Genomic DNA, 25,873 nt, shown 5'->3' on the forward strand with positions numbered 1-25,873 from the left:
CAGAAGTACCGGAACGGGTTGCTTCCAGGTTTTGGCAGTCGCACATGCGCAGAAGCACTAAACCGTGATTTGCGCATGCGCAGAAGCACTGAATCGCAACCTGCGCATGCGCAGGTGTGCCACTCTGGGTTGCAAATGCTGTGGGTTGCGAACGTGCATCCCGCACGGATCATGTTCGCAACCCGAGCATCCACTGTACTGCCTTTCTGCCATAGGGAGGCTATTAGCATGCATAATATTAATAATTTTATTCTTTGTACCCTGCCTATCTAACTGGGTTGCCCAGTGTCTCTGGGCAGCTTCCAACAAATATAAAAGCATCATAAAACTGACTGATCCTGCAATGCTATGCATACTGACATGAGAGGAAGTGAGACTTCCAAGGAATAGCAAGGCAGCAAAAATAAAAAAATAAAAATGAACAGCTTTTTGTAGCTTGATGAGACAGCTTGGCGTTGGCAAATAACAATGAAGTTAATGGATACGGGAGCATAAAAGTAGATGTGAGAGTTGTGGCTAATTTTGTATAATTAAACAATGGGGTGAATGTACGCATTTATTTGATTGGCTGCATATATGAATCATAACTTTTTTAATGCTTCGGCTTTTTAGATACAAGGTGTGGGAATCCTCAGAAAAGCAATTAAGATGCTAAATCTTCCGTCATTTGCTAGAATAGCTGTGGAATAAATATCATGTTCTGGAAAAATTAACATTACTGAGACTGGGAGTAGCAGGGCTATGCAGGATATGCAGCAGTTTTCAGAGAGGGATGGTAATAACTAATGAACAAAAATAAAATCCTCTCCCCCTGAAATAATAATCCTGTAAACAAGTGCAAATATTAGCAAGCTTGTTTACTGGAGAGGGGGAGAAAAGGTTTAATCAGATTAGCATTTGTTTAGGGATTTATCTACGAACAAAATAAACGCAAGAGTGCACCAGACCAATGGCCCATTTATCCTAGTGTCCTAACGACAACAGCCGGCAGCTTTTCTTTGGCTAGGCTGTGCGATCTGCTGAGGGCACATAAAGCAACAAACCAAATTTAGCTCTCCATTGGGTGCGCATGGGCAGATTCTATCTGCACTGCCGTGTGTCAAGTGCATTGCCATGCCAGGTGCGTTTGGCACGCGTCATTCGCCGAGAATAAATTTCACATGGCACTCTCCAGTGCAACCTCATTCCAGTGTCTTCTTGCCTTCATTCCTAGGGATGAAAGTGAAATAGAAAACATCGGGTGAGTTGAACAGGGAGCGGCTTCTACAAGGCCACACCCAGACAAGGCCGAGATAAATCAGGTATTTCCTGGATCCTAGCCAGCTACTTTTTGAACATTATAATCTGAAGTTTCAGATGGAATAATGAGTGTTTCAACATCAAAGCTTGGTCCACACATGGGTTCCAGTCCAAGTGTAGAGATAGTCAAGTCGCATGAACTACAAACTAAATACAGTGGTACCTCAGGTTAAGTACTTAATTTGTTCCGGAGGTCTGTTCTTAACCTGAAACTGTTCTTAACCTGAAGCACCACTTTAGCTAATGGGACTTCCTGCTGCTGCCGTGCCCCCGGAACATGATTTCTGTTCTCATCCTGAAGCAAAGTTCTTAACCCGAGGTAATATTTCTGGGTTAGCGGAGTCTGTAACCTGAAGCGTATGTAACCTGAAGTGTATGTAACCCAAGGTACCGCTGTATTTCGCTCTGTGCTACTTAAAGAGTGAATGGTGATAAACCTGGAACTGTTATGTATGGAAATATCTGTGAGGAGTTGTGTCTTAGAAGGCAAAAGCATCTTCAGGTGAGTTTGGGTATGCCCCCTTCCTGAAACCCTGCAGAGCCGCTACCAGTTAGTATTAACTTCACTGGATTAGATGAGTTAATGGTCTGACTCATATATATATTCTGGAGTTAAAGATGTTACACCTCATTTGTTTCTCTTTTTAGAACACAAACTCAAGATGTAATGGAAGTTCAACAGCTGACGTAATTAGCTGTCCACAGAAACACTAGACCTGGGAGTATAATTCTTTTCCCTCCTTCCTTTCTTCACAACAGATTAAACCACAGGAATCGGAAGCCATTTTTGGTGCCACAGCGTTTTCACGGCAGTCATGAGCCTCGAACCTCCCAAGCCGGAAATCAAATCGGCCACCAGAGTGACTGGAGGTCCTGCCACACCCAGAAAAGGACCCCCCAAATTCAAGCAGAGGCAAACCAGGCAGTTTAAAAGCAAGCCACCAAAGAAGGGGGTCCAAGGGTGAGAGATGGAGACGTTACTTGGGTGAAGAGGACTGATTTCAGATTTGTAATCTGGTGAATCAGGTTTGCGTCTCCGCTCCTCCACATGCAGCTGCTGGGTGACCTTGGGCTAGTAACACTTCTCTGAAGTCTCTCAGCCCCACTCACCTCACAGAGTGTTTGTTGTGGGGGAGGAAGGGAAAGGAGATTGTTAGCCGATTTGAGACTCCTTAAAGGTAAAGGTAAAGGGACCCCTGACCATTAGGTCCAGTCATGAACGGCTCTGGGGTTGCGACGCTCATCTCGCTTTATTGGCCGAGGGAGCCAGCATACAGCTTCCAGGTGATGTGGCCAGCATGACTAAGCCGCTTCTGGCAAACCAGAGCAGCGCATGGAAACGCCGTTTACCATCCTGCCAGAGCGGTACCTATTTATCTACTTGCACTCTGATGTGCTTTTGAACTGCTAGGTTGGCAGGAGCAGGGACCAAGTGACGGGAGCTCACCCCATCGCGGGGATTCGAACCGCCAACCTTCTGATCGGCAAGTCCTAGGCTCTGTGGTTTAACCCACAGCGCCATCCACGTCCCTGTTTGAGACTCCTTAGGGCAGTGATAAAGCAGGATATCAAATCCAAACTCTTCCTCCTCCTCCTCCTCCTCCTCCTCCTCCTCCTTCTTCTTCCTCCTCACCGCTATCAACAGCTAGCATCCCTACCAGTTCCAGGAGCAGTTTTAAAACCATTGTTTTGTGTATAGGCAGCAGGGGCTGCCTGGGGCGTTTTGTCCCCTGAGGTGAAATGCCCTGCTGCGTACCCTCCAACATTCCTCCAGTAAAAATAGGGACGTCCCATTCCATAATGATAATTTTACTATTTACATCCCAAACATCTTACTGGGTTGCCCCAGCCACTCTGGGCAGCTTCCAACATATATAAAAACATAATAAAACATTAAACATTTTTTGGAAAAAAAATCCCTATACAGGATTTGTTGAATAGTGGGTAGACATGGCAGATGACACAGCGATTTCTCCAAAGCAGCTCTTTATTTTGTAAGCTGGAACAGAACTGAACAGCAAACAGCTCAGCCGGCCTGCTTTTATAGGCAGTCGGCTGTCAACATTGTAGCAACAACAACCCAGGGTTTCCCCTCCTAAAATAACTGACGTGGACCTGAGTGAAAACTATCTACAGTATCCCCCTGCTGGCCCAGGGTGAGAACTTCAGTACATAACAGGATTGCCTTCAGATGGCTCGGGAGTTGTAATAACTCCACACCCTCCAACGTTTCTCCAATGAAAATAGGGACGTCCTAACGAAAAGCGGGACATTCCAGGATCAAATAAGAAACTGGGACGGCTTCTCTAAATCAGGGATGTCCCTGGAAAATAGGGACACCTGGAGGGTCTGCTGCTGCCACCCCTGTGATGAGGGGCACAAACTCCAGAAGGGCTTCTCCTTGAGACAGGAGGGGAGGCATTCTGCAGAACTTTGACACTGGTCCTTCTCTGCCCCTAGAGGCTGGGGAGACCAGCAGCAAAGCTGGGTGGCAGAACATGGCTGTCACCCCTTGGGTAGGTGCCGCCTGAGGTAACCGCCTCACCCTGCTTCATGGGTGGGCCACCTTTAGAGAACACATTCAGTCTATAGGTCACACATTTAGTTCCAGTCTTCACAGCAGGTTTCAAAAACATTCCTGTTTCTCCTCTCCTGCTCCCAGATGACTCAAAATGGGAATTTCTGTGTTTGCCACAATGCTAACAATTTTGGGGGATTTGGACAAACCATGGTTTAGGGTCCCCCAAAATAAAGGAGAACTTTTCTGTGAGTGGAATTCAATGCAATGCTAAGTGGGATATGCAAATAGGGAACAAGGTCTGCTCACACCTAAATAACTGTATTTTTCCGTGTATAAGACTGTATTTCCCCCCAAATTTATAAAGTTTAAAATTGGGGGTTGTCTTATACATAGAACGTTGCAATTAAATATTCTTAATTTTGGGCTCAAAAAATAGTGGTCGTCTTATACATAGGGGCGTCTTATACACTGAAAAATACGGTACCTTCCTTCTCCTTACTCCCCTCCTTTCTTGCATGTACCCCCATACCTGTCTGGGTGTCCCCTCAACCTTCCAGTGCAGATTTATGGGGTACACATGGGCAAGGGAGGCGAAGTTCTGTTGCATGATTGGACCCTGCTCTGCACATGTAACACCTTGAATCCTGCCCTGGGATAACAATTGCCATCCATACACATTTTGGATCTGACGGTATTGGGATTTAAACTAGTGAAGCTATCCAGTTTGCACCCACAAGGAACAGAATGATTTCTTATGAGTCAGCATGCCAGCCTGCTATGTGGAACAGCAAGCCAGAATGCTGACTCATTAATCAATCTGTTGGTAACGGAGGAGACAGGTCCAATCCTGCTGCTTGTAATATTCTTCTCTCTGCCAGCAGATTTTTCTGGCTGGGAACGATTCCTTTACAAGCAGCAGGTTGGAACCTTTCCCATCAGTGAATCTAGTCATTTGCCTATTCAGGAACAAATCTCCTTCACAATGCCTCTTCCACTATCATTTTTCTCAATTAAGGAACTCACTTTCTCACTGCCAAACCCAGAGTTAGGGCACTAAGTTGGTGATGTGGTGCAAATTGTTATTCTGGGGAAATGGCTGGTCCAGATATTTGACAATGATGCAACGATTAACATGTATAGAAAATACTAAATAAATAAAAAAATTCCTTCCAGTAGCACCTTAGAGACCAACTAAGTTTGTTATTCTTCTGAAGAAGTGTGCATGCACACGAAAGCTCATACCAATAACAAACTTAGTTGGTCTCTAAGGTGCTACTGGAAGGAATTTTTTAAAATTTTGTTTCGACTACGGCAGACCAACATGGCTACCTACCTGTAACTAGAAAATACTAAGCTAGACAAACAACTGGCCTCACTTCCTATGTTCATTTGGAAATGCAGTGTACTTTAATATTCATCCATCTTGCCTTATCGATGCTGCAGCAGCTAGAACTCAACGATGGCATGCTGCATTGCTTTCGTTTAGGTTTCAAAAGTGCAAGGTTTGCCAGTCCGAGACATGGTTGTAATGTTTACCATGGATCTGGTTTTCTTCTTCTTTTCTTTCTTGATTTGTGCAAATGCAGGTTAATGAGCAAAAGATATTTAGAATATGATTAATATGTCAGGTGAGGGACGCGGATGGCACTGTGGGTTAAACCACAGAGCCTAGGACTTGCCGATCAGAAGGTTGGCAGTTTGAATCCCTGCGACAGGGTGAGCTCCCGTTCCTCGGTCCCTGCTCCTTCCAACCTAGCAGTTTGAAAGCATGTCAAAGTGCAAGTAGATAAATAGGTACCGCTGCGGCGGGAAGGTAAACAGCGTTTCCGTGCGCTGCTCTGGTTCGCCAGAAGCGGCTTAGTCATGCTGGCCACATGACCCGGAAGCTGTATGCCGGCTCCCTCGGCCAATAAAGCGAGATGAGCGCCGCAACCCCAGAGTCGGTCACGACTGGACCTAATGGTCAGGGGTCCCTTTACCTTTACCTTTAATATGTCAGGCACCATGGCAATAGTGTGTATGTGCCTTTTAGACTGTGTTTCGGTTGTGTCCCTCAAGGAATCTGCAGCAACTTTGCCCAAAGCTGGTGAGTGTTCTGCCATGTATGGAATTATTGAATCAGTGGCTGTCCTGAGACTTAAGGTCTTGCATGGGAAAATCACCATCCCGCCTTAAACTGCTCCACGTGGAGCCCTATAAAGAAATTATATCAGGGATAGACCACATGTTGCCCTCCAGATTTTATTGGACCACAATGCTCACCATCCCTGGTTGTTGGCCAGGTTAGCTGGGGCTGGTGGGAGTTGTAGCCCAACATCTGGAGGGCATCACATTGGCCATCCATGGATTATATAATGTGGAGGAATGATCCGGGTTGGATGAAAAAGCCAAATGCATCGTAGACTGCTCTTTCTCTTTTCCTTTGCAGATTTGGCGATGACATCCCTGGTATGGAGGGCTTGGGGACAGGTAACAAAGATTCCTATTTTTAACACACCACACACCATTAATCTGTACCTTTGTTCGTACAAAAGCTGCCTGGTTTCTCTTTATTGACGTTTTCCGCCTACCAAGGAGTCTATGTGTTTTGCCTAAGGATGGAGGCAGGCCTGGGAACCAGCTTGTGTTTGTATGTCCTGAGATTGTTTCTCCTTCTCAGAAGGACTTAGTGCAACCCACTACCTCCACAGCACTTGCAGCGCTTTATTTGCATGTCTACTAGCGCTACCTCCTGCCATTCATTGGTTGAGGACTGTTTTTAATCGCTCGTCTTGGCATCCCCACTTTTGGGTAAGGCCATGCCAACATACCATACAGTGTTTTGATAGAGTCCCTTCTCTCTAAAGCACCACTGTACAGAAACTGAAGTCCTTACTTCACATGAGCTACATTTATGATTATGAACCCCCACAATTGCTTCCTCGACCAGTGTGAGAGCCAGTGTGGTGTAGTGGTTAAGAGTGGCGCACTCGTAATCTGGTGAACCGGGTTCGCGTCTCCGCTCCTCCACATGCAGCTGCTGGGTGACCTTGGGCTAGTCACACTTCTCTGAAGTCTCTCAGCCTCACTCACCTCACAGAGTGTTTGTTGTGGGGGAGGAAGGGAAAGGAGATTGTGAGCTGCTTTGAGACTCCTTAGGGTAGTGATAAAGCGGTATATCAAATCCAAACTCTTCTTCTTCAGTTGTCACCATAGGCCTTTGGGGCAGATTTCAGCCTAGAAGCACAATGACCTTTGGCAATAAGCATATACATAGGTTGCCCTGATGCTTCTCTCTTTCTTTCAGATATTACTGTGATCTGCCCCTGGGAAGCCTTCAGCCACTTGGAGCTACACGAGCTGGCCCAATATGGCATCATATAAACAGAGGCCAGAAGTGGGGCTGCATGGATATTTGCCTTCCCTCCAGTTGAGGGGGCAGCTTCTGTGACCTTCCTTTTATCTGTGCTCCTAGCCTTTCCAAATCAACCAACTTTGCAGAAATCAGCTCTTGACCTCCAGCAGTTTATAAAACCAAAATAAAACCCACGTGAGCAAGTATTACGCTTGACTTTATGCTATTGTCTCTATCTGCGATGAACCTCCCTCCATTGCAGCTATAGTTTGCAAAAATAGACATCTTTACATGTATAGTAGTTTCTCCATTTTACTATGACATCATACCCTCCCAACATTTATCCAAGGAAAATAGGGATGTCCCATTCCATAATGATAATTTTACCACTCCACACATCTTACTGGGTTGCCCCAGCCACTCTGGGCAGCTTCCAACATATATGAAAACATAATAAAACATTAAACATTTTTTAAAAATCCCTATACAGGATTGTCTTCTGATGGCTTGGGAGTTGGATAACTCCATACCCTCCAATGTTTCTCCGATGAAAATAGGGACGTCCTAAGGGCATGGGTGGCACTGTGGGTTAAACCACAGAGCCTAGGAGTTGCCGATCAGAAGGTCAGTGGTTCGAATCCCTGTGACGGGGTGAGCTCCTGTTGCTCGGTCCCTGCTCCTTCCAACCTAGCAGTTTGAACCTTGCACATCAAAGTGCAAGTAGATAAATAGGTACCACTCTGGCGGGAAGGTAAACGGCGTTTCCATGCGCTGCTCTGGTTCGCCAGAAGCAGCTTAGTCATGCTGGCCACATGACCCGGAAGCTGTATGCTGGCTCCCTCGGCCAATAAAGCGAGATGAGAGCCGCAACCCCAGAGTCGGTCACGACTGGATCTAATGGTCAGGTGTCCCTTTAGCTTTACCTTTAAGGAAAAGCAGGACATTCCAGGATCAAACAGAAACCGGGATGAGCTTCTGTAAATCAGGGACTGTCCCTGGAAAATAGGGACACCTGGAGGGTCTGTGACATTCTCTTCCTTCTTATCTATTCCCTGGAAGTGGGGTGGTGGTGGTAGTGGGGAGGTTTAAAGCAGTGGATGCAATGCGGCTAGCAACCACTGGACCTGGTGGGGCAGTCAAGGAGTTCACCGGAGGGAGGGCAAATTTGTTCCGGTTTTCTCTCCCTCCTCCCTTGTGAAGATGCTGTGGACACGTAATCAAAGACCAAGTAAAAAAAAAAATACTGGTGGGCCTTGCCTGAGTGATCAGCCTCCTGTGAGCAGATGAACTCATGCAATGAAGGCTATTGCAGCACTACTTGTTGGGCTCAAACAAGGAAGCACGAGGGCAGGGAGAGAGACTTTATTTGCAACAGGGAACCTTTAAGATGCAGTGTGATGTGAGTGGAATACTGCAGTGGAAAGGAGTATGGTTGAAAACATGGATTCTGCACATATAGAATAGGATACAGTTTCTCCAGAGAGGTTGTAGTGTGGCCATAATAGGTTTGCGGGCTTGTAATCTCCGTTTTCACTGCCTGTTCAAAGGCATACAGAGAGGGGACAGGTAAGATTCCTACAGGAGTATGTTCCCTAAATCTTGCCACCACAGAGGAACACACCTTGGGAATGTTGGTTTTGGGAAGGCTGGGGGAAGCCGGTGGTTGGGCCGAAAGTGCTTTCTAGGCACATTGCAGAAACCGGCTTTGAGAAAGGGCTACAGGAAACTAATGGACGGAATTCCACAAGAACTTTCCACAACACATGGAGATCAGATCCTGAAAGGGAGCTGCTCTGCTGCAACACTCTTCTTCGTTCTCTATGCATATTTGGAGGGTGTGTCGGAGGAAGAGAGGCAGTACTGATAGAACAGGATGCAGCTGGAGGAGAATCAGGGACAGTGAGAATGAGGAGGAAGGGTATGACGTAAGCAAGAGAAATCCAAGCACAAAGGGTCTCCCTTTTCCTTATACGAGGTGCAAACCCTGCTCTGAGGAATATACTCAGAGTCCTGTAGTGATTTCACGCTCTTTATTGCAGCTTGTAAAACAGTGATTGAATTGCCCCCCAAACCTCAGGCTTTTATATACATTATTTACACAATGAGTCCAGTCTGATTGGCTGATTCTGCTTCCCTCCTGGAGCCTGATTGGTCTTTTCCTGCAGGCCAATCAGTTGTTGCATTCTACGATCCTACCAGCCTAATAGGCTGATTAACTTCCTCCTGGAGCCTGATTGGACTTTTCCTGCAAGCCAATCAGTTGTTGCATTCTAGGATCCTACCTGCCTATTGTTCTAGGATCCAAGCTTAGTACATAACACCCCTCCCCTCTAAGTTCCCATTGCTCTCAGAAGATTATTCTGGATTCATAGTTTGCAGCAGATCATGAGCAAAATCCCTTTTGTCTCTGATGATAGGAGAGCAAATATGTTTCCTCCCTCTCACTGAAATCCCAAGTCCTAGCAAGGGCAATGCCTGCCAGGAGCTTAGAGGTCAGTAATAAGCTTCCTACTTCAATCACAATCAGAAGCACACAATACAAGCCAATCACTCCTGCATGATTATTAAGCCATCTGCTCAGCTGGGGAACGCAGCCTCCGAGATAGACGGTGCTTTGAGCCACAAACTCCTCCAGGGCCAGGGTGCCAAAGCCACACTGGGAATTCGGGATGGTGCCGTTTTCCAGCGGATCCAGGCAGCAGGAAGCTGGGACGCCGCAGGCTTGCACTCCTGGAGAACTGCAGTTAAAATATCTGGAATGTAATAACAGGAAGAATCATTTCACCTGCTGCTAAGGCACAGAGGTTCTCCGCCTCTTCCAGCACACCCACTCCGTTTTCTGCACGTGAATGCAGAAGATATTCAGGCAAAGGATGGCATTCCTGCTGGTAAGGATGGTCTGCACATGGATTCGCTAACTTGACCAGGACCAATGCATGCAGAGGCGTACTTTGCAAAGGGAAACTGCATACCCAGCACTGTGTGCACAGTGTGATCCGTGCGTAATTGACTTTAGGCATGCATTGATGAATGGATGGACGGCAGCAGCAGGTTTGACACTGCCTGTTAGGGTTTGAGCTCACAGCAATTCTTGAACGGAGTACCAGAGAGGTGGCAGGTGTGGATTCAAGCTGTGCACCACTTACCAGCTCACACCAAAGGAGGGGAGCACAGAGAGAGACCAGATGCAGCAGCTAAGGAAGCCTCTTAACAAGAACAAGCCAGAGCAGCTCATACAGTACTTCCTGCCAGTGTTAAAGCCAATTGTGCCAAGTATCCGTGGGTCTGCACATGCAGGTCCTGAGTAAATACGTTAAATCTGTGCTTGAACGTTGCCTTGGAACAAAAGATGAGACTAAACTGACACAGCCTTAGAAACTGTCTAGCACTTCTTGCATTTACAGACAATAACATGGCACAATATGCTTTTATAAAGGCCCTCAGCACTGGACCTCAGCGTCTGGGCAGAATGATGGGGGAGGAGACGCTCCTTCAGGTATACCGGGCCGAGGCCATTTAGGGCTTTATAGGTCAACACCAACACTTTGAATTGTTGAAAACAGATGGCATTATTAGCAATTTTGATTGATGGGTGATGATGACGATGATTGGGCTACATTGTGCTGTGATGTGCTGCTGTTCTCCCACCTTTCCTAGGTGTTAACAGAACAGGGCAAGTAGGCTCATACTCACAAATTTGTTTTCCAGTCTAGGTAGGATTCCACCCCACAGCACTGCAGGCCCATCTGGATTTCATCCATGATGAATTTGAGATCTGGGTCATCCTGGTATCGTAGCACGGCCACCGTGAGGGACTCTTGCAAGGAGGTCTTGATTTGGCGTCTCAGAGAAAAGAAAACGATTCCACCCAGAGTTTCCAGGATCACAAACATCATGATTCCTCCCGTGAAAAGCTTCAAGAGGCAGGTGTTTTCAAAGAGGGCTCCTAGGCAGCCCAAGAGAGAGATGGTGCTGGCTACAAGACCCGCTAACACAAAAAAGAGCATGGGGTCGCTGCCCAAATAAGTTATCTGCTCACTTGCCAGTGACTCTTTGTCAGAGAGACCCCAGATCCCTATGGCCAAAATGAGCAATCCTGTAATGGAGGTGGCCAGATTCCAAACAAAGGTCAAGTATTTAACACAGCGGCTAAGTGAATCCAGAGGGTGATGGGAAGATGGGCAGAGGTGCCATTTTCTTGTCCGTTTCCTAAGATGCCATGCTTTTCTTCCTCTGCTGGGATTCAGCAGGGAGCCCTGTGCATCAGAGGGGCAAAATATGTCCACTTTGTCCGCCTAAACAAAGAAGAGAACCAAAGAAAACGTAGACCAAGCGTCAGAGATGAGGAACAAAACCAAAAAGGGACGTACAGTAAGCATTTCCCTTCTCAGAATATCCTGTTGTATAACTGGAGGCCTTTGGCATAACAGTAGGGTAGAGAGCAGAGGACAGGGCAGAAAAGAGATTTTTGATCGACTTATATGGCAGGGGGGAATAATACATTATGGCTGGGTTATCATCTAGTTAGCAAAGACTTGATCCCCTGTGGCTCTACTTTATAAGACAGCTGGAGGCAGAAGCATAGATTAAGGGAAGATCTACACCATACATTTAAAGTACAGTGGTACCTCGGGTTACATACGCTTCAGGTTACATACGCTTCAGGTTACAGACTCTGCTAACCCAGAAATAGTACCTCGGGTTAAGAACTTTGCTTTAGGATGAGAACAGAAATTGTGGTCTGGTGGCGCAGCAGCAGTGGGAAGCCCCATTAGCTAAAGTGGTCTTCAGGTTAAGAACGGACCTCCAGAACGAATTTAAGTTCTTAACCTGAGGTACCACTGTACATTCAATGAACATTTAATATACACGACTCCCCTCAGAGAATCCTGGGAACTGTAGTTTACCCCTCACAGAGCTGCAATGTAATAATCTACAGTCCCCAAATTTCTTTGGGGGGAGGGGGAAGCCATTTGTTTTAAATTATGACGGGGATCTGCCCTATGCGTAGTGATGACAGAGGTTTCTGATGTATCACTGCTGAGCTATAGTGGGCAGAGGGCAACATTATGGGGAAATCTGATGGGAAGGACAAAGCATATGTGATCCATTCAAGAGAGAGAAGAGGCCATTTAAAATGACTGAGGGAAGTGGCAGGCAAAGTGATTGATGGTGTGACTGAACTTGGAATAGAATAAAAGGTACGTATGTAAGACCAAGGAACGTCAAATTGTCATTTTAAGGCATTCTTCTTAGTAGACATGCTAATACATAGTCTTAAGTATATTTCATTAGAAGAAAGTCTGACAGAACTCAGGGGACTTACTTCAACGTAAACTTATTTAGGATTATTCTTAATATTTTCATATTGATGACCATGCAACATGATGGACTAGGGAAAAATTCGGTCTCTGCAGAATTAGGTCATCAGTCTTTCTTTCTTTCTTTCTTTCTTTCTTTCTTTCTTTCTTTCTTTCTCTCTCTCTCTCTCTCTCTCTCTCTCTCTCTCTCCCCACGTTCTATTAGAAAATCTCATTTGTTTTCCCCTCCACACAAATGGGAAAACGATGCGATATATATAGGACTAAATATCTCCAAAGACAAGGGTAAACTCAGAAACAATATGCAAATCAAAATAATTACCTTTGGTAGCAATGCACTGGTTTCATCAACTTCCATCTTGTTGTCCTGCAAAGATAGTCCTAGCAAAAAAGGATTTAAAAATGCAGCAAGTTTCTCTTTCATATTTCTAAGGCTGTAAAAGCAATTAATTGGATATCATTCTGCCCTTCTCCTGGCTAAGCAAGCGAGAAAGCTGCAAATGCTATGTGCTGCATGGGGGCGGGGGGGGGGGAGTTTCAGGGCAAACCCCGCTACAGTCATACTTGTATCATGTGAGAAATCACATTTCCTGGCTCAAAGAGGCCACCTTTGTGTTGCTTATGAATTATCCACTAAGTAGTTATATGTTCCATGCTATATAATTAATACCACACAACTGAATGCATTTCATACACATATATAATATTCAGACTTACAAAGATAAGGGTTGCTGCTGCACTGTAGCCTTCCACGACAGATAAAATTGCAAGATCAAAATGAGATTCACCTTACCCTGAAAATTAGCTATGTCTTTATTTGGCACAAACTCTTAACTGTACCGCCAAACAGGAGACACACTGAACATCAAAAAGAGCATCAAAGCATCACAATTTTACATTCTGCAGAATCTGTAACATATGGATTCAAGTTCCAATTCAGTCATGGATTTGCTGAGCGGCCATAAAGAAATTCCAAACTCTGGCTTCCCATCTGTAAAATAGAAATGTGACAGATCAGGGGTGCCAACTTGAATAAAATATGGAGGGGGGGGGCAAGCTGATAAGCCCCACCCTACATAATTGATCACATGACACGGTGCACACTCACCATTTGAATACCAATGCCCATGAACTGGTGTGGGAGGGTATCAACCCCCCTTCATACGGCCCTGTGCGTGGGGCGCTGGCACCCCTTTTGGTTGGCGCTGTGAGTTCCACAACTGTTCTAAAGGTTTTAAAGGTAAACAACTATTTCCTTAAAACAAGCCAACAACTTTAGGGTCCCCCCCCTAAAAAAAGGCCGACAACTCTGGGCAACCTAGGGGCTGGGTGGATCTTTGTACCCCGGTGCCACATATGCTGAAGATGCCCCTGTGAATGTGGCAGTTCTCTCCTCCTGTTCTGCTTAGAGTGTCTCCTTCTTTCCTCTTTACAGACTGTAGTTTCAAGGATGGGACTGGGGCAATGACAAGAAGATTGTCACCTCCACTTGGGTTGACTGTGTGCTGTAAGACTGGTCTCCTCATACTGCAGGGTCTTCCATTTTACAGAGTGTACATTCAAGAAGGGGAGGGGAGGGAAAGTGCTCTGCTGCAGGAATTCCTTTAGCTAATGGGGCCTCCTGCTGCCGCTGCACCGCCGCTGCATGATTTTTGTTCTCATCCTGAAGCAAAGTTCTTAAACTGAGGTAATATTTCTGGGTTAGCGGAGTCTGTAACCTGAAGCGTATGCAACCTGCAGCATATGTAACCCGAGGTACCACTGTATGTGTGTGTGTATATATATATATATATATATATATATATATATATGCAGGTTTTGGTGTCCTCGGGTGTCTTCCCGTGTAAAAGTTGGGGTGTCTAGGCGACGTTTCGACGAGGTCTCACTCGTCATCTTCAGGCTGGTGCTTTCGGCTTCTTCACCAGCCTGAAGATGACGAGTGAGACCTCGTCGAAACGTCGCCTAGACACCCCAACTTTTACACGGGAAGACACCCGAGGACACCAAAACCTGCATTCCTGTACCCGTGAAAATCTACGAAAGCAAATATATATATATATATATATATATATGTGTGTGTGTGTGTGTATAAATCGCTTTGGTTCATGCAATGCTGGTCTGTCAGTAGAACCAATGTTATATATATGTTATATATGATTATATGTATAGACACACACACTCACACACACACACACACACACACACACACACGTGGTGTGTGTGTGTGTGTGTGTGTGTGTGTGTGTGTAACAAAAATCCTAGATCAAGCACTGGGATTGCTATCGCTAGTTAAAACAGTTTCCCAGTCTGCCATAAGCCATGCTCAGGCAGGAGAAGGGAAAGCATGAATGAATTGCGACTGGAGAGAGCAGCTTCCAGAGGACATTTTGCAGCAACTCCGCGCATTACAAGACATAGGAAGCACAACTGCATTGAAACTTAACGACGAAACAAAACTTGCCAGGCGGCTTGCTACCTTTCTAAGAAACTTATCTTCATAAACAAACAAACAAACAAACAAACAAACAAACAAACACCTTCTGGCAGGGCGTGTCACGTGCGCGGCGTAGAATCCGCGTGGAACCTACGATCTCTCTCGTGAGAGACAAGAGACAGAGTCCTGAGTGGGCGGAGCCTAAGCGCAAAAGAAGAAGAAGAAGAAGGGGCGGGGGGAGAGCAGCGCCCGCATTCGACGCCGGACCGTTTCTCCCCCGGAACCTTGTTGCCTCCGCTTGCGTTACCGGGCCGGGAACGGTGACGCGGCACTATTGGCGGTGCACAAGCTGGCTGGCAGGCAGGAGGCGGCGCTACCAGTGCCGGGGCAGGACGCGGGGTCGGGAGCGGTGGCGAGGACATGGCGGAGACTATTGTAAGTTGGGTTTGAGGGGAGGGGAAGAGAAGAGAAGGGGGCACGTGGGGTCACCTGTCGTCGTCCTATTCCCCCCCCCCCAGCCAGCCCTGGGTTGCCCTGGGTTCCCCCGACGTGAGGCCTGTGAGGGAACAGGAGGCGCCGCCGCTCCCTCCCTCCCTCTTTGTCATGGTGAGGGAGGCGGCGAGTCTTGGGAGTGCCCCCCCTGCCCCGACTGCCTCGCCCTGCCCCTGGATCCCCACCCCAGTGGGGGGGGGGGTGGCACTGGCCAACTGGGTCTGATTCCCCTCCAGCCTCTCCTTGCAGGTCCTGTGAAGGAGGCGGAAGAATGATTTCTCCGTGGGGGATTCCTCGGCTCTTCTTTCTGAGAGAGGGGGGGGCGGTCCGGCCTGGGGATACTGGCACTGGCGGTCGCTTGCGTCCGACCTCCCCCCCCCAAAAAAACAACCAAAACAACTTGGAAGTATCAAGCGATCCCTCCCCTGCTTTCACCAAAGGGAGGAGGAGTGAGGAAAAGACGGGGCACCGCAGGCCTAAGCCGCTTTAATTACAATTTCTTCTTCTCTCCCCACCCACCCCCAAAGGGAGAACAGTGGGAGCTGCAGTTCCCGAGGTTGTGGGGGAGGGGCCGCGAACTAAGAATTCCCAGCACAGTACCAGACTACAATTCCCAGAATCCTCTAGGTGAAACCATGACATTTCAGCTAGCATAAAATTTTTTTAAAAAAACAGCGTGCATGTGCCTAGTTAGTCTCCCTTAACTTCTATCAAAAACCCGTGGAAGCGGGGAGCGTGTGTGGCCAGTGTGCAACCCACGGGAACATAGTTTGTGCGACAGCAACTGTCTTTTTTGTTTTGCCTTCGGTTTAGTGATCATTTTATTTCTCAGCGTCCAGGTTCAGTTGCTATTTTTTCAAGATCGATGTGCTGTTGGGCTATTTGGCGGCCTGCCCAAAATGCATTATGTCTTGTGTGTGTGCATGCGTGCAAGTGTGGGCATAGGGGTGAGTGGGGCAAGTGGCGTTGGATCCTTAATATTTTTCAGAATTAAGTAGGAGGCTAGCTCACAGGCTGTAATTGTAATTCTGTGCCTCATGAGATCAGTAACTCTTAATGTATGGTCATAAATAGCTGAGTTGTTTTCCACTTGAAGCTTTAGATGCATTTATTTCCATCTGACAGTACCCAGTTAGGTTGGGTACAAGGCAAAAAGCAACAAACCCTGGATTTAACTTGTAGAAAATTCATAAGTGTTCTTGGCTTAGCTCCAGTTGTAGAATGTCAGAGAATAATAAGGGAAACTTAGTTCATGCTAGAATGTAGGAATACTCCAGCGGTTGCCTTACATTAAGTTGTTCTTGTGAAGAAGCCTTCACATTGTTTTCCTATGTCCATGCGGAAAAGGTGAGAAATTAATCCTTCACATATAAGTTGAGTTAAGGCATTTTTTAATGGGACGAAGGAAGAAAATTTAGGGTGGTATTTGAGGCATTTGGGAAAGAACAGATTTATCATAATGCCATATGCAACATAGGAAGCTCTCTTGCACCAGGACAGTCTATACTAGGCAAGTATAATCTCTTAATTGACAGCATCTTAGACAAAAACCTCTCATGTTACTTGCTGCTTGACCCTTTTTTAATTGGAAATACTACAGACGAAATGCAGGACATTCTGTGTGCAAAGCGTGTGCTCTACTTGTGTGCTCCATCCTCTTCCTATGGATGTTTGAAGACTCTGAATGTTCCATAAGAGCACACACGTCTGAAGGTTGAATTACATATAGTGTGGGTGTATCCCTCCCTATGGTGCATACAGATTAATATCACATAGGCATGAACACATAATAATGAGAAACCATGGGCAGCTTGAAATGCTGTCTTTTGAATTATTAGGTCACTAGTACTCAGTTTTCTCAACAGCCTGGTCCTGTGAAGATTCAGGTGTATGTAACTGCATAGGATCGGACAGCACAAGTTATAGTAAAGTGTGTGTGTTAGCTAGACGTAGCTTATGCCATTGTTAACAAATTGTTGCCAGTATCTATGATCTTGACCATATGTATCAATATTCATTAATTGTCCCTACAAGTAAACGAGGCAGGGCCTTTTTGGGGGCATTTTTGGCATGCAGTCAGAGCCTTCAGTCTCTAGAGCGAGACTGGTGTGGTTTTAATGGCATTCTAGTTAAACCTGTTTTTGGTATGGTTAGATCATCCACTTTGATTGTAGCTAAACGGAATGTAAGTGCCACTGTTTAACCTGCTTAAAAGGTAGGTTGTTTATGATGTAGTCTTTGTGGCAATTAAATGCCCCACTTGGTTGCTGACACCTGGTTTTCAGTGTAAACCAAGTTTTAGCAGTAGAACTGAGTCAGCATAGTTTTCAGTAGGAAGTGCAAATCACATGAAAGACTTGACAGACGATAGTTTTAGGGAAATGCTCTTGCTGGGGCTTCTCTCAAAATTATCTGTCCTTGCCTGTCTAGGAAACAGGGTAGTTTCCCTGCTTGTAAAGGATTCTAATGCATGTCACTATTATAAGATTCTGACTTACAGGTGGCTTTTAATATTGGCAGGTTTCTTGGTTGGTATTCTCTGTGCTTTGGGCCATCTGCTGAGGCAGCTTATCTGCCTATCATCATCACCTGGACACTGCAACCTTTCAGTTTCAAAAACCTTTAAGGTTACTTTTCTAAAGCTACACAGCAAGCATTTTAAAAGTGTCTTCTAATAGTCTTTCATGTTTGTTACCACAATAGAGGAATATTACAGTTTCAGAGTAATTATGGACAAATGCTATATACTGTATTATTCAGATCCATTTTTTTCTCTATGTGTGATTGGCGTGTTAACACCCACAAGGTGAGTGCTGGTTGCTATTCTGTGTGCCATCTACACCAATGGATGAAGCTTTGGGGAATGTATCCTGCCTTTTGGACAGGGGCTTTCCACTCAAATCATTATTTGCCTGCTTCTGCTACTTGTTTCTAATTTGGGCATGCACTTTCTGTACTGCATGTGCACACTTTTGGAGGGGGGAAAACAGTCACGGAAGTGCACTGGAGCAAACATTACAAGCTCTTAGTTGTCATATGTCCCAATAAATTAAATATAGGCTTTCACTTTTTTGGAAGGTGGGATGCAGGGTTATACATTCCCATTTGGTTTTAATTTAAAAATATAGGGAGGCCTTGAACATAAGTGGCATTTAGCTATGTTAAACTGCTAATTGATTTGAGGGACAAGGTGGGGTGTGTCAATAAAAAACAAAACAAAATCCCATATCCATAAGGTGCACAACTGCACATTACTCCCCTCCAGAAACAAGTACTGCAGCATGGAATACTGGACATTCTGATAAAGAGGTCTTACCTAATTCTGTGTAATTCTCTTAAAAATAAATAAGTTATTGATTTTAGATGTACAAAAAAGAAAATACAAGCTAACATCCATTAACAATGTTTACATATGGTAGGTGCATCAGTGGGATGGAGCAGGCTGACTCAATAGTTACTATTTTTTTTAAAAAAAGATCCCAGTGTACCATGATCTCAGAAGTAATTCCCACATTTACTGTGTGAAAATAGTGAGCGAATTGATCCTGCAAACTGTGTGTGCCTTCAGCATGTGGCAGTCACAGGGAAGAGAGGTCTTTCATTTAGGCTGGTGGAAGCATAACAGTTAAGTTGTGTTCCAATGGGCAAATGGAAAATATGGGTTTGGTCACCATGGACTGCTAGACACATGACAAACCACCCATCCAAAAATGCACCAGTGAGCTTCCACACCAGCGATGACTGCAGTTTTTATAACTGCCTATTTTTACTTACTGAATTTTCCATGGTAAGGGAAAATCTGGATTCAACAAAGAAAAAGTATAGGCTGGCATTTTGATGGCAGCAGTGACATGTGGATGCTGTGAAAAGGTGTGTGTAAGAGCACCAATTCCCCCAGTAAATTCCCATCTGGAAACACCCACAAGTTTGAAGGTGATTTTTCAAATGGAAAAGAAAAGACCTGTTGCATGATGTTGAAATTCAGGGTTGGGCCTGGAATTAATAGTGTAACTTGGTCTTAGTATTAGTCATTCTGCTTTCACTCCAGAGTGGAATACTACAGAGAGTCACTGCATGTTTACTGTCAAGTAAGTTCTGTTGAATTCAGTGGGACTTGCTCCCAGGCAACATGCTGCTTTGTCATGTTGGATTTTGTTAGGTAATAAAATCAAACATCAGAAAAAATTGAATGTTAAGACAGTGTTACAAAACCACATTATGTTTATATACTTAAAACTCATAGAAAGTATCAAGGTGGTACAAAACAGTATGTGCCGGTACAATAAAACACTATTCACACAATGCAAGATATATGCCCTAACTGTATGTGTACATTTAAAACATGGGCAGAACAATCTAAAGAGGGTGAATGAGGAAGAACCCAAGACAGAGGAACCACCAAATCCAAAGCCCTGTCAGGTTTATGCCAACAGAATAAAAAGCAGTGTTTGCTTCCTTTCCTCTTTCCCTTTCTGCAGTCTTTTAAAAGACAAATCCCTTCCATTGGTCCCAGTAGATGGGAAAATAAGTACCGTATTGGCCCCAATATAAGCTGCACCCGAATATAGTCATACCTCTAGTTACATACCTCTCTGGTTACGTAACTTTCAGGTTACGAATGCGGCAAACCTGGAAGTGTTTACTTCCGGGTTCGCTGCACGCGCATAGAAGCGATCTGCACGCACACGCAGTAGCGGCCCTCTACTTATGGACTTTTTGGGGTGCAGGCAGCACCCCGGAACGGATCACGTTCGTAAGTAGAGGTACCACTGTATAAGTCACACCTTTGGAGGTGTGACTTATTGGAGGTGAAAAAAGAAGAAATACCAAAATATAAGCTGCTCCCTTCCTTGCTGCTCCTGGCTGCATACTGGGTAGGGTGGGGGAGCCATGCTCTGTTGCCGGCAGCCTTTCCCCTTCCTTCCTCACTTTCTCCCTTCCTGGCCTTGGGGGAGACTTTGCCATGCTCCTGGAGCCGTTTGCCCTGGCTGCATACTGTAAACTTGCGAATAGAAGCCACACTTTAACTATTCATGGTTGAAATTTTGGGGGGAAAGTGAGGCTTATATTCAGGCCAATACGGTATGTTGGAACCAGAGCCAATGTACTCACCCTGTCCCTGTTGTGTGTGTGTTGGGAACAGAAGGAATTTGGATCCAGCACCTCCCTCAACATGCTCACCTCCTACATGATGGGGGAGACAGCTGCAAAAATTTCCATGACTGCAGCATGGAGGCATCCATGCTCCACCCACCAAGAGCCAGACCTCTTGCTCTACCCATGGAGAGGTAGATCCACAAAATCCTGTGACACCCTAGGTTACCTTCTAGGGATTTAAGGATAGCTCTCCAGCTGAGGTTGCCCTTCATTTTTTCACAGGGCAAAGTTGCAAAGGGATATCAGATTATTTTTCTTGACCTCTATGTATGAAAGCTTCAGAAGTGTAAAACAAGGCAGCAGTGCTTCAGTCCCAGGATTACCTTCCTAGGGACAATTACCTTGAGCTGTTGTTTTCCCAGAGTAGATAGCTGCCTTTCTTTTTTCCATCTCAAGAGATTGCTCCATTGTTGCATGTCCCGTAGGACTTGCATGATTTAACGCACTGTACTGCTGTGGTGTTTGAACTCTAGCTGTGATTGGCCCTGCCACCATGTGCGGTGGTCGGAAATGATGGAAGTTGTAGTTCATCAGCATCTGGAAGGCCAGTTTCCCCACCCCTGTGCTAAAATGAGAGCCACTGGCAGTTAATGATGCTACTTGATGTAATTTTTTTTCTGCTAAGAGAACAGCCTGAAAACTCATGAATGTTTATTGCTGAGCTTGTATATAATTCCTGCTGTTTTTGATTTGTAAACTCAGTCTCTATCAGGAAAATAACTTAGAAACCTATTATTGTGTGTCTTTAAAAAAGATAATATGAAAATGCTTTAGATTTTACTATTCCACTTATTCCTCTTCCTGCCAGTTATATGTTCCTGCATTAAATTTTGTATTACTGTCCTCTTAAGGACTTTCAGGCTGCATTTGTGCTGGTTTATTTCCTACATTTAAAAGCCAGTTCTCTATGTTCAGTCTCTTTTGCCCCAGAACTCAGAACTTAACAGTTTTATTTTATTTCTAATTTTCTTCAAAACCTTTGCCATTCTTAATAGATAATTCGTGTCCAATCACCCGATGGAGTGAAACGCATCACAGCAACAAAGCGGGAAACTGCTGCAACGTTTCTGAAAAAGGTATTCTAGCTTGGCATATTCTTTGCTGTTCTTCTAAGGCAGTGTTTCCCAACCTTTTTTGGGCAAAGGCACACTTGTTTCATGAAAAAAATCTCGAGGCACACCACCATTACAGCCCCGTGACGTCAGCGCGCAGCGTCACGCCGGGAGGGACATGAATTGCTAGCAAATTACATAATCACCTCCTTGAGGGCTGGCTCATCTTCTCCGAAGGCAGAACCCCATTAATTAACAGCACAGACTTACACCATAGCCAAGACGAGGGGGGGAAACCTCAGTCATGCACAGTCATGCACATGTGGGGGCTAAATGAGGACGAAGACCGGGCAGAGAGCAGGGTTCAAATCACCCCACCTGGCCAGGACAATCCCTGGGTGCTCCCTTGGGCCACTCGCCTGACCCACCTCGCAGGGCTGTTGTTGCGAGGATAACACGGGGAGAACCACGCGCGCCCCCGGGAGCTCCTTGGAGGAGAAAGCGGGCGATGAATGCAATGCACGAAATATATGAGAGGCGACCAGGTTTTGCAGGTGAGGGGCCCCCGCCAGCCTCCGCTTCCAACACCCGGCGCAACGACGCCGAAGTTTTCCCCCGGGCTCGGCTCGGGGAGCAGCGCTGCTCCCCCCCGGCTCCCCTTCGCCCTCCCGGCTCTCTCTGCCGCCCACTGGGGACCCCCCTCACCTGCCAAGTCCAGAGCGCCGGTGGAAGTTGCATGCATGCATGCAGGGCGCCGCGTTGCCATTGCATTGCACTGCACTCCATGCAACGCCTGCACGCATGCATTGCCTTGCACGCCCGCCAAGGGGTCTCCCCGCGGTCCGATGCGTCCCCTCCGGCGTGGATGCAGCATTGCAAAAATAAAAAAACCCCGACGCAGCCCTACCTGGGGGGCAGCCTCCGCCGCTCCGCCTCCGCGGGGATCCCCGGGCTCCATCCTGCCGCCCGATCTCCGGGGGGCGCAGGCAGGCTGCGCGGGGTCTGCGCGGAAGAGCCCCTGCCCGCCTGGCTGCCGCCGCTGCGCTCATTCCATGGCCGGGAGAAGAGCGCTTCAAACAAAACGCCCGGCCCGCCAGGCCACGCTGGGAAACGTAGTTCGTGCACCCCGCGCGGGCGCGGAGCCCAAGGGCGAGAGGACTACGGATGCCGGCAGCCCCCGCGCCGGGGACGGAGGGGGAGAGGCCGGGTGCAGGGATGGAGGGACGGGTGGGCGAGCGAGTGAGTGAGTGGCAGCCGCCAAGCCTTGGCCGAGAGCCAGGAAGGGCCTCCCCGGAGGAGGAGGAGGAGGAGGGAGGCGCAGAGCGGGAGGGAGGGAGGGAACTCCAGGGGTCATCTAGTGACGGCGCCCCAATCGAAAATTTGACTTAAAAAAAAAAAACTTTCAATTTTTTAATTTTTCCCGCGGCACACCAGGCAACATCTCGCAGCACACTAGTGTGCCGTGGAACAGTGGTTGGGAAACACTGTTCTAAGGAAGCAACAATAGGGAACCTCTGTTTTCGCATCACAGCCAGTTTGTGCGCCTGCTCTTTAGGATTTGGTTGGATTTACCCAGAAGCTTTATTTGATGATGATTTAACATAATTAGAAGAGAATAGTGGTGGCTTTGTGGTTCAACACACATCACAGAAGAAGCTAATCTTTCCAAAATTAAACTCCAACACCCTTTGGTTGGAAACCCACATTTGAAACTTTTATCAAAGCCTAACCTTGGTACATCGTAAAATGTCACCAGTGCTGTTTCAATCAGAGGAGTATTTTTTAAAAAAAACAAGAACCTTTTGATGGCAGAGGATCAGGTGTAGTGGTTCAATACACCAGGCACTTACAAGCTTTGCAAGTAGTGTGGTGGCCTCTGTGTTTATGCTTGCTTCTTTGGGGACTAGTGGGATTGATTTGTATGCTCATAAGCCAAAACAGTGACTGTAGTGCAAAATTCATCTGTTAGTTGGGAACCTCTTCCATAATTTAGTTGCCAAGCAAAACAAATCAGATGTCTTGATGCAGCCTGAGTCTGTAGTCCAAAGCATGTATTGAATCCAGTGGAACTTGAGCAAAAATGGTTTCAGATTGGACTGTGTTATTATAACTTATTGTATGGCTGCCTTTTTAACTGAAATATAACCAAAGTGGTATGCGACATAAACAATATTTCATTTCCAAACACTACTCAGCAATAACATTTATGCTCAATATAAACTTCATAAAAACGGCCTAAAATTGCAATGCAACTGAAACCAAAACCATAAGTACTGTAATTCAGATTTTCACCTATAGAACCTGTACAGTGGCATACATCAAAATTCAGGGAAGATCTTCCAGTAGGCAAGGACCCACAAATACACTTGCAAGTGACCGATTTTTATTTTTATTTTGCTCTATCAAGAGGATGAGTTGGAGAGGGTCTCCACTGTTCTTGGAGAAGTTTGAGGACAGTCCCTGGCTCCATGTTGACTCAGAAGCATGGAAGAATGGCAGAGGCTTTTTCTGAGACTGCCCTGAACCACAGTGATCGTTGGAAAAGCCTGAAATTTCCTGTTGCTTTCTCAGCACCTGAGGCTTACTGCAGTGGGGTTAAGCTCTTAGCCCTTTTTCAGCAGGGGCTCTTCCCCACCCTCATTGTACTAAACTTTGTTTCCCACTGCCAATGGAGCAAGTTCTTTTTATGGGAAGTCGCTAGGTGAAACCCCACTGAGAGCAAATTCCATAATCCAAGACTGGCCTTTCTTACACTGAGCTCCATTTTCAAAGTCGAATGGCTGATTCGGACGACTGTTTAATTTATAACCATCTTATCAGCTCTAATGGGGTTTATTTTGTGCATTTGCCAGAGTTGCAATAAGGTACTTTGCCTAATTACCTATACAACTAAACCACAGATTATGTTTCCACAGTAATTCCCATGTACTTTTACCCATGAACAGGAAGAGTTGAAAGATCTTGGTGACATTTTACTCTTCTAATCTGTATTCCACTTTCATTTAGAAATTTCCTTTACCAGGTTTAAGCAATTGGAGGTGCACCAATTGGGGTTGCCTGCTCCCTGTTTTCCGGAGTGAAAATTATTCCCTGAAATGGGCCTAACCCTGTTTCAGCATTGACTTCAACGTTAATTGCTGACAAGTGTAGCTTAATTTGAAATTTCCACCCATACAATGTCTACATAATATGTATTGTGGATTCTGTGAGTGTGCATTTCAGATATTTCCGCTTCCACTTTTGTGTAATAAACTCCATGTGGAGATAACATCTGAGACTTGTGTTGTAGGGATAAACATACTGCAACTGTATGAGATTTCTGCTATAGACATTATGTTCTCTCTTTTTTCTAGGTTGCAAAAGAATTTGGCTTCAGAAATAATGGATTTTCTGTGTACATCAATAGAAACAGGACTGGTGAGATTACATCATCTCCCAATAAGTCCCTCAACTTATTAAAAATCAAGTAAGTACTTTGCAAAAGACATGGAGCCACTGTTGGAGTATAGTAGGCTCTGTTTCTTTTTGGGCAAGGCTGCTCAGATTTCTTGACAGTGCCTCTCTTGGCAACTGAACAAAAATACCCACTCTAATATTCCCTATGTGGTGTTGTCTGTCCTATTTATGTCTATGGGTTTAGATGAAGCTGATCTCTTGAATCGAGATTTTGAAAGAATTATGAGGTACTACTTAGTAGCCTATTCTATCTGTTACAGTGCATTAATTCTTTTTTGACCCCAAAAATTGTTTTCATCCATTTCTTTCTTTGTTTACATGCACTTGGTCTAGAAAGGAGATGGGAGAGCTGGGCTGCTTCTGCTGCACAATTTTTCCTTGGACACCTAATTTGATGATACAGTGGTACCTTGGTTTTCGAACGTCTCCGCCGATGAACATTTCGGTTTTCGAACACCGTAAATCCAGAAGTAAATGTTTCGGTTTTCAAACTCACCTTGGAAGTGGAACATGCCACACGGCTTCCATATTGAGTTTTCCGTATTGTGTTTTCAGTTTTTGAACATTTCAGAACTCAAACCGTCTTCCAGAACGGATTACGTTCGAAAACTGAGGTACCACTGTACTAGCTCAAATAAAACGGATTTTAGAATACTATATGCTCAATATTGTAAGAACCAAATTTGGAAGGTATGTTGCTTGCCCTCTAATGGCAATGCTGGATCTATTGGACCCTTCAGCTTGGATACAGACACGGGCCACTGTGTGTGTTGGCGGAGCATACATAAGCCCTGCCCCGTTCTGCCC

The 25,873-nt window shown here is 45.8% G+C and overlaps 3 protein-coding genes across 5 annotated transcripts in view; 2 read left to right on the top strand and 1 right to left on the bottom strand.

Moving 5' to 3' along the window:
- The first annotated feature begins 2,082 nt into the window (after positions 1–2,082).
- PDE6G (phosphodiesterase 6G) lies at positions 2,083–7,339 on the top strand. Its single transcript, XM_028721004.2, has 3 exons — positions 2,083–2,260; positions 6,249–6,289; positions 7,107–7,339. The coding sequence occupies exons 1-3, from the start codon at positions 2,115–2,117 to the stop codon at positions 7,181–7,183; spliced, it is 264 nt and encodes an 87-aa protein (XP_028576837.1). The 5' UTR covers positions 2,083–2,114; the 3' UTR covers positions 7,184–7,339.
- A 1,839-nt stretch (positions 7,340–9,178) lies between these two features.
- TSPAN10 (tetraspanin 10) lies at positions 9,179–15,113 on the bottom strand. 3 transcript variants are annotated; one of them, XM_028714183.2, is made up of 5 exons: positions 15,013–15,113; positions 13,269–13,466; positions 12,798–12,856; positions 10,848–11,449; positions 9,179–9,907 (listed from the first exon to the last, which is right to left on the bottom strand). In XM_028714183.2, the coding sequence occupies exons 3-5, from the start codon at positions 12,831–12,833 to the stop codon at positions 9,538–9,540; spliced, it is 1,008 nt and encodes a 335-aa protein (XP_028570016.2). In that variant the 5' UTR covers positions 12,834–12,856; positions 13,269–13,466; positions 15,013–15,113; the 3' UTR covers positions 9,179–9,537. The 3 variants fall into 3 exon arrangements, with proteins under 3 accessions (XP_028570016.2, XP_028570025.1, XP_077780188.1); XM_028714192.2 differs by having other exon boundaries at positions 13,193–13,466; XM_077924062.1 differs by lacking the exons at positions 13,269–13,466; positions 15,013–15,113 and having other exon boundaries at positions 12,798–13,168.
- Positions 15,114–15,204: 91 nt separating this feature from the next.
- The window catches only part of NPLOC4 (NPL4 homolog, ubiquitin recognition factor), a 53,072-nt gene continuing 42,403 nt past the window's right edge, over positions 15,205–25,873 (top strand). Inside the window, exons 1-3 of the mRNA XM_028714172.2 lie at positions 15,205–15,344; positions 21,554–21,634; positions 24,964–25,076. Of these exons, the coding sequence (XP_028570005.1) occupies positions 15,330–15,344; positions 21,554–21,634; positions 24,964–25,076 (209 nt within the window). The 5' untranslated portion in view covers positions 15,205–15,329. The remainder of the gene's footprint in view (positions 15,345–21,553; positions 21,635–24,963; positions 25,077–25,873) is intronic.

This window comes from Podarcis muralis, chromosome 2 (assembly GCF_964188315.1).
Source record: "Podarcis muralis chromosome 2, rPodMur119.hap1.1, whole genome shotgun sequence".
Taxonomy (NCBI): Eukaryota; Metazoa; Chordata; class Lepidosauria; order Squamata; family Lacertidae; genus Podarcis; species Podarcis muralis.